The 14,767-nt window shown below is 41.8% G+C and overlaps 1 protein-coding gene and 1 non-coding gene across 2 annotated transcripts in view; both read left to right on the forward strand.

Moving 5' to 3' along the window:
* MIMS1 (mitochondrial inner membrane scaffold 1) overlaps nucleotides 1-5,541 on the forward strand; it is a 9,291-nt gene extending 3,750 nt beyond the window's left edge. Inside the window, exons 2-3 of the mRNA XM_007460043.1 lie at nucleotides 3,242-3,353; nucleotides 5,308-5,541. Coding sequence (XP_007460105.1) covers nucleotides 3,242-3,353; nucleotides 5,308-5,541 — 346 coding nt within the window. The remainder of the gene's footprint in view (nucleotides 1-3,241; nucleotides 3,354-5,307) is intronic.
* An 8,581-nt stretch (nucleotides 5,542-14,122) lies between these two features.
* Nucleotides 14,123-14,194, forward strand: TRNAE-UUC (transfer RNA glutamic acid (anticodon UUC)). Its single transcript has one exon. It is a non-coding gene; the product is annotated as a tRNA-Glu (tRNA).
* The last annotated feature ends 573 nt before the right edge of the window (nucleotides 14,195-14,767 follow it).

Consider the following 14,767-nt stretch of genomic DNA (forward strand, 5'->3'; position numbering starts at 1 on the left):
TGCATCGGCAGGCGGACTCTCAAGCACTGCGCCACCAGGGAAGCCCAAATGAAGCTCTTTGATGATGGTTTTGTCTCTACGTTTAGATGCCTTGTATTTGGGCCTCAAGTTTCTAAAGTTACAGATCCATTTTGAGGCACAGTCCTGACTGGTTTTCACTGCACTTCATCCAGACTGTGGATATACTTTTGCATCATTTGGAACATCCATAAAGCTGGTGGTTTGTGAAGCACAGGTTTCTGTCAGGCTGAGGGAACTTTTGTGACAAGAGTGGATATTACTGTTTGGATCAGACCCTCATTAATGCTTCATATTTAGTAATTCCAAAGGAAATGAAAGTTATTTTTTAAAAGTTAAGTCATCAAATCAATAGATTAGAAAAAAAGTGGGACCAGGTGGTTGCGTCTTTATTTTACACAGGATACTTGTGCAAGATATCTTGGTCATTATTGTTTGTTTTTATGATAGTTTTTTTTTTTTTTTTTTTTTGGCGGTACATGGGCCTCTCACTGTTGTGGCCTCTCCCGTTGCGGAGCACAGCCTCTGGATGCGCAGGCTCAGCGGCCATGGCTCGTGGGCCCAGCCGCTCCGCGGCATGTGGGATCTTCCCAGACCAGGGCATGAACCCGTGTCCCCTGCATCAGCAGGCGGACTCTCAACCACTGCGCCACCAGGGAAGCCCTATGATAGTTTTTTTTAAGATTTATTATTCATTTATTTATTTATTTTTGGTTGTGTTGGGTCTTAGTTGCAGCACGTGGGATCTTTGTTGAGGCATGCGGGATCTTTCGTTGCGGCGCGAGTGCTCTTCGTTGTGGTATGTGGGCTCCTCTCTAGTTGTGCTTGGGCTTCTCTCTAGTTGTGGCCTGCGGGTTTTCTCTTTAGGTGTGGTGTGCGGGTTCCAGGGCACGTGGGCTCTGTAGTTTGTGGCACACAGGTTCCAGAGCGTGTGGGCTCTGTAGTTTGTGGTACGTGGGCTACACATTGAGGCGCACGAGCTCAGTAGTTGTGGCACGTGGGCTACACATTGAGGCGCACGAGCTCAGTAGTTGTGGCACGTGGGCTTAGTTGCCCCGTGGCATGTGGGATCCTAGTTCCCTGACCAGGGATCGAACCCGCATGCCCCGCGTTGTAAGGCAGATTCTTTACCACTGGACCACCAGGGAAGTCCCAGTTGTTTTTTGTGTTTTAAAATCACTCAGTTTTGTCTTATATTTAGCCACATGTTTGTCTTTTTTCCCCCCTGCATGATTGCCGTTAAATATGTAGATTTTACATACTGGGCTTAGTCTGAACTAAGAAATGATTAATGAAATAATTTGGTAATTGTACGGGTACCAGAAGAGATGATTAGCATGTTATGGTGGGATGTTATTGTACCTAGTGACTTGATTAGATCCACAGAATCCCTAAATCTTTGTAGTACTGTCCTGCTTCAGTGGGGTTCTGTTGTTTAAGAGATTTGAAAAGGAAATGAGTGTGGAGATAAAAGAAACTGGATTGGACTTGTAGTTGATTTTTAAATCTAACTCTTTAAAGTTTCCTTCAGTTATCTGGTTTCCTCTTGTATAGATGGCCAGTAATTCCTGGTGATGATCATCCGTATCTATTGAGATTAGTCTCTGATCTCCTAGTATAGTGAAATCAGAGAGGGACAACTTTTCCCCAGTTAAGCAAATTATTTTTTAACATTAAAACTAAACTAGGAGATTACTACTACTGTAATAATAATGGAACCAGGCTGTTACCTTTCTTAATTACAAAGAGAAAGAGTACTTGTACAGAGGAGCAACCTGTGGACCTGACCTTAACCACAAGTCACACTCACACCACAAGTCAAACACCACGTCAAATTCACAGGACAGACTGAGTGTATGGCTCCTGTTGTGATGCTCTGAGATGGACATAGAATCAGTTCTGCAGCTTTCCTGTCTGAAAACATTTACCCCAAATTTAATCATGAGGAAACAATCAGACAAATCCAAATGAAAGGCTGTTCTACCACAAAGCTGGCCTGGGAGCTTCAAAAATCTCAGCATCAAAAAAGACGTCCTGCCTTCCTCCTCAACAGAAAGTGCTGAGCAGCGCTTCTGGAGAAGAACTGGAAGACATGACAAGATAGTGACAAGGGACTCACCGGACAATTCAGGGAATTTTTTTTTTTTTTTTTTTTGCGGTACACAGGCCTCTCACTGCTGTGGCCTCTCCTGTTGCGGAGCACAGGCTCCAGACATGCAGGCTCAGCGGCCATGGCTCACGGGCCCAGCCGCTCCACGGCACGTGGGATCCTCCCGGACCAGGGCACGAACCCATGTCCCCTACATCAGCAGGCGGACTCTCATCCACTGCGCCACCAGGGAAGCCCCAATTCAGGGAATTTTAACATTAAATAACGTACTGTTGTATTAACTATATACTGTCCTACATGTTAAGTTTCCTGGCTGTGATGATTATATTATGTTTATGAAGGAGAAGCACAGAACAAGAACCTTGTGATTTGAGGTGAAGGCTCACAAAGTCTGCAAAACTACAGGCAGTGAGGGAGAGAGTGGGAGAGCACGAGTGTTCTGGCGTGGCAAACTTGACACTCAGGGAAACTAAAAAGAAATTAGGGCTTACCAGTTGGATTAGAGACTTTTTCTGCCTTCTTTCCCTCCCTCCAGAAATTTGTTGCAATTCATGGTAATTGCTTCTTTACCTGCCTTTTAAGTCTGATAATAGAATAGAAGCATCTTTTTAGAATAATTGAAGTTTTCATGAAACCCATAGAATCATTTACTTTTTGCATAATACAGTAAGTGGTGTTATAATATCACTTGTTTTTATGATAGTATAGTTTGACATGTAATTTTAGAGGTAAAAAATATTAGATCTTAAACTTTGAGTTGGATCATTCTAAGGAACTAAAGATTAAAAGATCAGGAGAATGATTAGAATCATTTCTGATCATTTCTCTTAGGTTACTTAATGCTATTAATTTTTCTCTGATAAATGATTATATTTTTGTCAGTGTGCTAATTAGGGATTTCCATGAACAGAAGCTATGATGAACAGTGAGACAGCAGGACGCTGGTATTCATGCACATGTTGTTCCTTTAGAGTGAAATTAGAGTGCTTGGTGGTGCAGGATTGACTTTTAAACAGAATTTGGTTTTGATGTTTTCAGATAATCTTTTGAAAATATTTATCCCTAAAAGTTTATCTATATGTATATATAAATTACCTTCTGTTTCTTTCTTAGAGGAGTGAATGTCGTTCCTTTTCTAGAACTTATTGGGTTACCTGACAGCGTAGTAAACATTCTGAAAAATTCCCAGAGTGGAAATGCGCTAACAGCATATGCCCTGTTTAAGGTAGGTACTGTTGTGGGTAGATGGCTCCTCACACTGAACCTCTGTACCACTCTGTGCTTGCTCCCAGGGTTACCTTTTGTAACTTAAAATACCGTGTTTCATCTCTTACATGTCTAATGATTAAAAGTAAACTAAAATTTTTAAGGGTAAATAAAATGATGGTTTAGGAAGAATTGCCTTAAGAATAGGTAGGTTTTTCATAACCTGCTGTGATGAGACAAAGTGAGACTTCTGAATTTCTAATGAACAGGTTGTCTCTGTGACATTTCTCCTATTGATAGTACATTAATTTTCCTTATTCAGAGATCCACATGCCACCTGACATGTTAGTGAAATTTAGCATTTATTTTACTGTTTATAATAGTTCATCTTTCTAAAAAGTAAAATAGTAAAGTTTAATCAAATTGTTTTATGTGATAAACCTTAGACTTAGTTGTTGGTGTAATGTATGTTTCATTTTGGAGTTCATTGTCTTTACAGTTGTCTGGATTCAGACAATGACATCTTTGTAAATAGATAGTTTTTACACTTATGGGTCTTTATTTTGGAAGAGAAGACTCATTATTGTAAATTGTGGAATTTAGCTATATTAATCTAATTTTTCTCAACTGACAAAAAATTAGGTTCTATGTAGCTTTATCCTAAGAAAACAGGTAGAAGAGATTGGGAAACTAGATGTTATTTTACTACTGTTATGAAAATACTTTGAATTATGGGTTTATAGTAGTACTCAAAAATAATGTTGTTTTGTTCTGTCATCCTCGTTAAAATCCTCTGAAATATTGGGAGATTTCTTATATGATAATTTTGACCAGAGGGCTAAAGCTTAATTGCTGAGTTTTTCAACATTAAAACTTATTTAATTAATAAATTATCAAGTTTTTAGTTACAGTGTATATAATTTAACCTTAATGCAACTGTCATGATGGTTGAAACCATTTCCCTAATTATAACTGTTCCTTATCCCATGCTCTCATTTCACAGTCTGTGTGTTAGGTCTTTTTTTAATGTCTGTTGTCTTTGATCATGAGCTCCTAGGAATTTAGAGTTATGTCTTCTTTCTTTGTATTTCCACTGTGCCTGTGCTGTGCTCTGGAGGCACATCAGTGCTCAGTGCCTGTTGGCCTGCTTGGAATTGAAACACAAGGCTGGCACGCAGGTGGGCTGGTGTCAGCAGGGGCTTTGCTCATGTTCCTGTGCAAGGAAGGAGGTGTGGAGGGTCCACCTGGGTGTTTGGTTTCTGTAACCTGGTTTCTCAGGTAGAGCAGCAGACACTGAGGTTTCTTGCCTCAGAATGTGATACAGCCTCTGCTCTTACAATTCTCCCTTTGTACCAGTTCATCTACTAGTTAGTTTGGGACCTTAAACCCCTGGTCAGTTGACATGTGTACATGTCTCCTATATATATGTGTGCCATTTTACCACTTTTTGGCCTCATGGAAGTTCCTGGTTGGGATGCCAAGCGCAGCATGGACTGTAATGAGAAAGTAGCATAAAGCTTGGAAAAGCCAAAGAAAAGAGATTTGGAAGTGAGACTAAGCTAAACTCAGTGAAGAACAAACATTTGGCCCGTGCTTGCCCCTCAGTTTGGTTCCGGTTTAGATGAATAGTGTGTGCAGGTCGGCAGGGTTTCTGGGGAGTGGAAACACATGTGCCTTTGTTATAGGGAGGGTCCTGAGCCCTCCCTCTGGTTCTCAGTGAGTCTGCCCCCCAGGTTCACTAGCACATGGGTACAGAACTTTGGTGCTGCCCCTGTGAATGTTCTCTAATCCTGGGTCAGTGTCTAGGTGACAAATACGGAATGTTAGGAGGGAAAACCATATAGGATGTAACAGCCTTATGAAGCAATAAAGTAATTGATAGTTTGGTTATTAACAAGAATTTTAACTTCACACTGTTTTTGCTTTAGACAACAGTTGTAATCAGTACTGATCTGCCCATTTCATTTTCCCAGATTGCAACGCCCGCGCGGTACACTGTGACCCTGGGGGGGACCTCCTTCACTGTCAAGTATCTGCGCAGCCGCGGCTACATGTCGACGCCGCCTCCTGTAAAGGAGTATCTGCAGGACAGGATGGAGGAGACAAAGGAGCTCCTCACAGAGAAGATGGAGGAGACAAAGGACAGACTCACTGAAAAACTGCAAGAAACCAAAGGAAAGGTTTCTTTTAAGAAAAAAGTGGAATAGGGTGCCTTATATACCAGGTTATAGACAGTTCCTGCACTTTAACCCTTGGGGACTGGACAAAGGTACATGCTCTTGATTATTTTTTTGGTTAGCAGCCTAAATATAGCAGTTCTCTGAGGGTTAAAGAACTAAGATAACTTTTTAAAGTTGAACATCACTAGAAAAATCAGTGTTTTTTGAAAAGAAAAAATGAACCCAGTATAAGAATTTCACGTCAGTAGCAGCGTTAAGCAGTGGTCCATGTCTTCAGTCATCCTTGCTTTGTGTTTAGATAGCTGCTGACTTCTTGAATAGCTGGTGCGGCCCTACACAGATTTAACAGTAGGTCTTCATCTTTTTTGTTATTTGAGGTTTTAACGATATTCACTTTTCAATGTGGAAACAAACTGTTATCATCAGAACTGCCTGTGAATAAGAGGATATTTAGTCTTTCTCTAAAGATAGTATATAACGGTTACATACCAGTTAAAATGTAGACTTCATATAAAGAAAGCTGAATGAAAATTGGGTCATATATATGTAAATAAGATGTATTGGTTATATGTAAATGAAAAATTGACCCTTTAAAAATGATTTTTACCTGAAGCTTGCCATAATCAAATTTTTTAAGCAAATCTGTGCGGTCATAGCACTTTCTCACCCAGAATGTAAAACTGTTATTCCTGCATCATGTCCTCTCCAACTGATCTCTCAGAGGAAAAGGGAAAATCATCACACCTTAAGTTTATGGTGGAGATCAGATACGCTTAGCAGTGCCTGCAGCTTGTGGTTCTCGGCAGTGCAGGTTTGGGAGGATGGGACCTGCCTGTCCCTGCCACCTGGTCTCCACCAGCCAGAGTCGGTCTTGATTCCATTATGGAGTAAAATTTTAAGATTGTAGCTGCTGTTTTCCTCTTGCATTGAAACATCCTTACTTGAGCATTTTACTTGAATTTTTTAAATAGCAAAGCTGTCAATAAAACCTGCTTGGAATGAAATTCAGTTGTTGTCAGATGTGAAAGTTGCCACAATTTGCGTGGGTGTGTTTGAGGATGTGTTTGTGTGTTTCCTTTTGCTCTAACTGCCTTTACTTCAGTTCTAACCTTTGAGTTGAAAGAGGGAACAGCCTCTTTCTAGATTGTCTTTGTTGTGAGTGATCTGATAAGGCGGCAGGCATCACTGCTGTGAGGCAGGGTTTTCGTATTAAATACTGAGTTTGGCCAAATTTAGAGAATACTTTAAAGGGAAAAAAATGTTTGCATTTGATATGTCTCATCATTATATTGGCTGTGCTGTGGTTGGACTCTTCTTTGTGGGGGTGGGTAGAGTGGTGAGGGGGCAGGGCTCACTCTGCCACATGCAGGCTCGATCAGGCAGGATGGTTTGTCTCCTGATACAGATCAAACGTGTGATTTCAAATTGACAGCACATTTTCAAATCCAAAAACAGTGAACATGTTTTAGCTTGTTTATTAAATAATTCACATTTTTGCATATATTAAATGCTAAGATGGATATTAACAAATTTCTTGTTTATTTTTAACCACTGAGACTGCTTGGTTTAAAATCATGTGTTATATGAAACTTTCTTTTTACTTTTCACGTTGCATAGGGCGTGTTTTCCAATGAGGATAAATTGTGAGTCTTAGAAGCACTAATAACCCTGAGTTTCCACCTTTGGTTCAGCCTGTTTGAGATTTGTTGCCATCCAGTTTCATAATTGTGTTGTGTTTGTCCAGTTACAGAAAGTGAGATAATAGGGAGTGCTTTGAAATTCTCTAGTAAAACATTCTCTGAAGGTGTAAGAAGTTCTTTTGTCATTATTTGGTATCAGGAATATCTGATCTTGTCAAATGCTGCTGCTCTCATCTTGCTAACCTAGTCCTTAAGGGAAGCTACAAAGAGCCGAAAGGGGGACCCCTGGAATATGCATGTGGAGTATTCGTAGCAGGCCAACAGCACATAGTGGGCATTGAGTTAAATTATCCGGGTGTGTGTGTGGTAAATATCATAACCATTTGATTTACAATAAGCCTTATACTTGCTGTGTCTGGTGTGCACATCTGTATTCAAGTAGGATTTTTTTTTTTTTTTAAGTAGGATTTTTGACAGGGTAAAGAGGGAGCCATGGCTGAGATTTAATTTAACACCTATAAAATAGATAAAAAGTGTTTGCTCAGCAAATTAACAATTGAAATGAAAAATAGATTAGGTAAAAAAAGACTTAGTTTATTCAAGAAAAATAGCAAAACCAACCTTTTAAAGTACCACAAAAATGTCTCTTACTGAACCAACATTTTGCATACAGTAGGGTGCTATTTGCAGATTCCAACAAAGGAGAAAGAGTTCATGTATTAAGGTCACCTTCCTGCCACTAGTAAAAATAATAAAACTATGCCATCAAATATAATCTTCAGCTTATTTGTTATAGAATCTGCCTTCCATTTATTTACAGATGGAAGACGTTACTGTAGTCCTTTATGCTCTAGGAAGCAATGGAGCTATTGGCTGTCTTATTTCCTCAGAAGGTAATTCCAGGAATTTTATAAACATCTTAACAGTTTGGGCAGAAGAAGTGTTTGAGGAAAAGAAGCAAGTTGTACGTTAGACATATCTAGCTCTTTCTTGTGTTCTTTCCACTTGGTTCATCTTCAGGATTTCTTATACAAATTCAGATGTTCTGAACAAAGCCACTGTAGAAGATTGTAGAGTATGGTGATGGTAACGAAATGGACAGAAAATGTTTTAGCAAATGAGTCAGAAAGAGTACATGCATCTTTCCTCATACCTTTGAGATGATACCGTTTTTATAAAATGCATTGGTGAGATATACATTTCTGAATTATTAAAGGATTCTGTCTGAAAAATACTTGCTTTCATGGTAATGTAGACATATTTCTTCTGTTGGCTACAGCTTACTTTTTTAAAATGAGGACCTTCATTTATTTCAGATTTTCAAAATTGAATCTCCATAGGGAAGATATGGAGTTAGTTTAGAAGAAAGTAAAATACATTTAGATTAAGTGTTACCAACATTGGTTTGAAGTGTTTTTTGGTATTAGATGCTTACTCAGTTGGCTTTTCCTGAGCCATGGTCTACGGTGCGTCCAGTCACATTGGCCTAGAGGCCGGAGTTGCACAGGAGTGTTCATAAAAAGTACGGGCCTCTCTATTGCCTTGGAATTTAACCACCTGAACCAGAAATCTGCAGAACCAGAGGTGGGTGCTTTTAATTATTCATTCTGCAAATAGGAGCTTTGTTTGGTCTCTCCTGGTCCATCTGTATATTACGGAGTACCCAAAAGATTCTGCCTCCTTGACCCAAAGGAACAATAGAGGCAAGAATTCTCCCTCTCTTAGAGACTTGGCCAGAATTCGTCTTCAGCCGTGAATTTTGGCCTGGCTTTCTGATTTTTGAAAGATATTTGTCCTGCATTTTGAGCTTGTAACTTACATTTGAGAAATGCTAAGTTGGCGCCGATTGGGTATAGTTTTCTCTCTTTGAGATTTTTTTCCTTTGTGACTTCCATGTCAAGCTGGTTCATTTTAACTCATTAAAACAAGTTTTGGTTGTCTTGCTTCTTCAGGGTTAGGCTTTGAAAATCAAGCTGTATTCTTCCCCGTAAGTCGCTGGCAGACACCAACAGTAATGATGACAGATCATAATTATCTTGTGGCAGTTATCTGGCTATTTTGATAAGAATGATTCTCTCAGCAGAGAGAATGCAGCTTGACTTCAGAAGCCTTCAAGGCAGAGTATGACATTATTCCGCTGACCTGGACAGTGTTCGTGAGAAGTGCACAGGCAGCCCCAAAGTCCTCCTCAGCACTTGTGGTTTCTCTCTACAGGTAAGAGGGCTCATGGAGCCTGAGACGAACAGAAAGCACTTTCACGTTGTGTTTTCTCTGGGACAGCATGGTCCATAAGAGCAGAAGTTGTAGGACAGGTCAGAGATGTTCCACGTGTAGCCACAATATATTCTCATTCATCCTGACTGAAGAATGCATAGAACCTTTCTTCCTTCTTTCCTCACCTCTCCCTCCCTCCCTATGTCCAGCTTTTTCTGCTTTGAATTTTGACCATTTTAAATGGTAGAAAACTCTCTTTGAAGTGAAAAAGAAAAAGGCGAGTTTGCATGCAAGCGTGCCTGGTTGTCCTGCAGTAGCTGGTATGTGGTTCTCCCTCCCTCTGGTGGGCAGGCTCTACGGCCCACTCCTCAGTAAGAGCGGGACAGAAAGCTTGCAGGTGTTTCCTGACTTTCTAATCAGGTACCTGCTGAAAGTCAGCCTTTTACTCCACTTAGGTAATTTCATAAGATTACTTTTAAGTGTACCATATATGAAATATATCTAATATAATCTACATGAACTCTACCTAGTATAATCTAAATAGGGTAAAACAATGAGATGTTTCAGCTCCTTAACACTAATTGAGGGTTTGTTTGTTTGTAAAAAAAAAGAACATACAGCATTTCCTCTATATACACAAATATTAAGCTGTTGTTTTGTATGCACCTCTAAGTATGAGATTTGAGATTCTGTGATGATTTGAAGCACATTTTGACTAATTTGTATTTTACTGAATTTGAGTCAGTATTTTCTTTGGTTACAGTCTTGTGACTTAATTATGGCTGTTGCTTTACTTCTCTAAGAATAGTGGCTGTTTGGGTTCTCTCTTTGCAAGGGTCCCAAAGGCACAGTTTGTCCAGTCCTCAAACACTGACTGCCCTGCCATTCACCTTGGTCTGGAGGTAGAGTTACAGGGCTTGGTTGCCATCGTGCTCCATCACCATGTGCTTGTTATTCCCCTCCTGAAGAAGATGGAAGATACTGGTAGGTTGTAATTGCATTCCTCACTTCTTTTGGTTTGGAAATAAGGGAAAAGTCTTACTTTCCAAAAAAAGTTGAAAATATTATTATCAGTCAAACACTTGTCCACAAAACCTAGTGCAACTTCTGTTGAGAAATCTAGATCATTTTGTAACTGTATTATTTTGGAAGCATTTTAGATTAATAGAAGTTTTCTCAGTCATAAACCCAATTTTCCCTCTAGTGGGTCACTTCAGAATGTTGAGGCCAGTCGCTGTAGTTGAAGAAAGGCGCAGGAGAGCCGGGTCAGCCATTCAAATCCAGGAACTAAGTAAGGTAAAGTAAGTACCTGCTTTGGAACTTGTAAAATTCTTTGTATTTTTGGAGCTGAAGCCAATTTATGAATATTCCTAATCCTCTGTCCTCTTCTGGTGACTTCTATCATCTTTTCCCTTTTAGCTTCATAATTTTCTTTTTTTTTTTTTCTTTTTTTTTTTTGTGGTACGCGGGCCTCTCACTGTTGTGGCCTCTCCTGTTGTAGAGCACAGGCTCCGGACACGCAGGCTTAGCGGCCATGGCTCACGGGCCCAGCAGCTCTGTGGCATGTGGGATCTTCCCAGACTGGGGCACGAACCCGTGTCCCCTGCATCAGCAGGCGGGCTCTCAACCACTGCGCCACCAGGGAAGCCCATAATTTTCTTTTTTTAAATAAATTTTTATTTGTTTGTTTGCTTTGGCTGCGTTGGGTCTTCGTTGCTGCACACGGGCTTTATCTAGTTGCTGTGAGCAGGGGCTACTCTGTTGTGGTGCTCGGGCTTCTCATTGAAGTGGCTTCTCTTGCTGCGGAGCACGGGCTCTAGGTGTGCGGGCTTCACTAGTTGTGGCTCGTGGGCTCAGTAGCTGTGGCTCACGGGCTCTAGAATGTAGGCTCAGTAGTTGTGGTGCACGGGCTTAGTTGCTCCATGGCATCATAATTTTCTTTAGTTCTTTCTTTAGAGTGATATTTCATTATCCAAAGAGGATTCAGCCTCAGAAAATACCCCATCCTCCCGTGGTAAGAAAGTGAGTTTGCTTTTCCTACTGCACTTGTGTGGAGGGTCATGGTGGTGGTCACAGCACCTGAGCCTGCATCTGTGACACTTGGAACAGCTCAGATTGGAATTTTCCTTTTCCTTGGGGTCAATCGATGGAACATCTGAAGCATCAGGAGCTGGCTTTTGTGGTTACTTTTCTTACTGGGAAGTTCAGTGTATCCCCGACTAAGAACTGTTAGGCTGGCCTCTCTGGGAGTGGAGAATGTGTGTGCGGGAGGTTTACGGGAGGTTGACAGTGAGGCAAAACCATGTGCTCGTAGATGGTTCCGGAAGAAAGGGAGTGTGCCAGCATTGGTGAAGAGGATGCATACGTGGTACAGGATCCCAGCACCAGGAGCCTGGGGTCCTTGTGGTTTCCTTGAGGCCGTGACAGTGCTCAGATCAGTGTTAGCTCCCCCACCCCTCACAGAAAGGAAGCCAGAGAAGGAAAAAATGGGGGCAAGGTGGGAAATTATTTTTTTTAAACTATTCTCCCTTCAGATTTTCACATTTTATTGCTAAGGTTGTAAGAACACTCCCCGACACACACACAACATGGTTTGTTAACCAAAAAAGCTGTCCACATCTAGAGTAATGAGAAAAGAAACAGATGTACTTTACTTAAAACCATGGCGAGGAGGTTTGGGTCCTGGTGGTTCAGTCTCTGCCTTGACACAGGTGCTCCAACCCCCTTGGCACTAACTTGGCCCGTTTCCGTCACTGGCATTTTAAGCTGCAGTGTTAGCATAGAGAGCATGCCAAGGCAGAGTGCTATTTACAAGTCTGTAGGAATTGGGTGGACCTGGAAAGTGAAAGCTGAGCAGCACAGCTCCCTCCGTGGGGGCCGCATGTGGCAAGCCACCCTCTCCTCCAGTCTTCGCGCAGGTGACCCTGTTGTATGTGTGACATTTGAAGACATTAACCTGAGACAGAGCTAATACTTGAGGCCACCAGGTCTATAGGCTCCAAAGCCTGTGCTGCCCTTGAACTGTAAGCAGGAAATCTCAAGCAGGACCTCAGGGTCCCCCACCGAAGCCAGGGTGGCAGACACAGCCTGGCTCAGGTGGGGCCAAGGGGATGGGTCCCTGGCCTGCCACGTGGGAGAGGCCAAAGTCAGCACTTTGATTTGAAAGCATGCTTACTCTGTCTGCTTGTGTAGACTGCTAGAATATTTTGTGCTTCCAGATTCTGGTGGTGATACCACAGTAAACTCTGTAAATGCAATGGCTTTGTAAACAGGTTAAGTCATATCGGATCAGTATACTATACACAAGTGTGTGTAAATGTATATATACTGCTTCCTGGTAAAGCCTTTTGAAAGTCTGTATTGCAGTTAACACCATGCTGTGTTCAAATGACTAAGACTGTAGCTTTTGATTTTTTTAAAGTAGGGTGAATGAGGTTTACATTATTAGCACAAAAGCCCAAAGTCTGGACAGACACATGCCATCAAAACAATGAAATTTACAAATGCACAGCTTTTACCTTTTGGCTGCTATTTTAAAACATGCATTTTAATTAGAATCCATTCAAAGCAAAACGTCAAAACAGTGTAACGAGAGATATCTAACTGATGTTTTAAGTAACAGGCTCGTTATAAACTGTTTTGTGCAAGTGTCATCATGGAGAGTCAGAAATAAGTGTTTGTTCCAAGGCCACTGTGAGTGGCTCTCTGAAGGATTCTGGAGGTTTCTTTTGAGCACACTGCTTTTCTAGATGTCCTCGAGGGTGCAGGGAGAGGGCTACCTGAGTTGCTAGTCCATCTACTTAGCTGTTGGCACCTCTGCTGTTTCACAAACGACCCAATGAACAGAAGTCGGTCCAAGAAACCAGAGACTGGTGGGGTATGGGATCCGGTGCAGGCCCTGAAGTACAGTGGGGGCTCCCCATGTACCAGGTGGGTCAACAGGAAGCCTATCGCCAGGGAGGGAGGTGTTGGGCTCTGTTAAGTCCTGTGCTGAGTGTAGCCTGAGCAGAAAACGGTGGGTCCAGACCTTGGCGTCTCTCTCCCTGGCTGGTGGTGCCTCGGCTTTCGAGGGCCCACAGGGGCTCCTTGGCCTTTGGCACTTCAGCTCCAGCCCGATGGACAGCTTCTGGGTCACTGGCAGCCTCCAGGCCTACTGTCTGTTTTTGGCCTGGGGCTTCTGAAGTCTTCAGAGCCTTCTCAGTGCACAGCCAGGGCTGCGGGAAGGGGTTCCACAGGCCTCCAACAGTGGAGATCAGTGTCCCGCCTCCTGTCCTCCAAGAGTGCAGTCTCTGGTTTCTCAGCGCCACACTGAGCCCTGCTGCCCAGATGGACACCAGTGGGCCCACCCTGACCATCTCCTGCCTCCTTCAGAGCAGCTCCAAGTAACCTCCCTGCACCCAGAACCTAGACCCAGCCAACCAGGCGACCTCATATAGAAATGGGTTTACTGAACCCAATCCAGTAGGAATCAAGCCTGGAATCTCCTCTCCTTCTGTGACGAAAGTTTATACTGGTCTTACCTTCACTGAGGGATATAAGTTTGGGGAATATTCTTTAAAATTTCTCAAATATCTGCTGAATAAGAGATTATAGAATTTATTCAAGAGCATAATGTGGTTTTATCAGTGACTTTGCTGTTTTAAGAGAAAGAAATCCTTTTCTTACAGCTATTTTCCTCCTTATAGCTTTCTAATCCCCTTTCCAAAATTGTCTTAAAAAATTAATTCAGAATCTAAAATGGGTTTTATGGGAGCTCTTTGGTGGTCCAGTGGTTAGGACTTGGCGCTTTCACTGCCGTGGCCCAGGTTCAATCCCTGGTCAGGGAACTAAGATCCCACAAGCTGTGCGGTGTGGCCAAAAAAAAAAAAAGTTTTATAACTAGAGTTTGGGGCCCATACAGTTATTTAAATGGTATTTTAAGATTTCAGTTTCCAAAGTTCATTTGTTTCCACAGTTCATTACTAACATATAGAAATGCAAAAATATTTTAATTGTATTTCCTGTAACCAAGCTAAACTCACTTATTCTAGTAGTTTGGTAGGTTGTATGAGGTTTTATACATTCACAATTATGTAATCTATGAATCCATATACTTACTTAGAGCTTAGAGATATAATTCTGATCTCTCAGTGAAGGAAACTTAGATTCCTTTTGCTCCATCATCACGAACTGAAAACCTCTGATGCCAGTGACCTTATTAGCCTCTGAGGGTGTCTGCTGAACAATTTTTAGAAGTCTTGCTCACGTTTTGGGCTGAGTTGACTCAGTTTGTCTGTGACAGCTTCCAGAAGCCTGAAGGTGACACCTCAAGTCAGGTGACGATCCCTGAGTGTTCTATGTAGAACCCAGAACTGTATGATGTGATCTGCCAGGGTTTATAGCAAATATAAGGATTTCTG

Source organism: Lipotes vexillifer, unplaced genomic scaffold (assembly GCF_000442215.2).
Source record: "Lipotes vexillifer unplaced genomic scaffold, Lipotes_vexillifer_v1.1 scaffold987, whole genome shotgun sequence".
Classification (NCBI taxonomy): domain Eukaryota; kingdom Metazoa; phylum Chordata; class Mammalia; order Artiodactyla; family Lipotidae; genus Lipotes; species Lipotes vexillifer.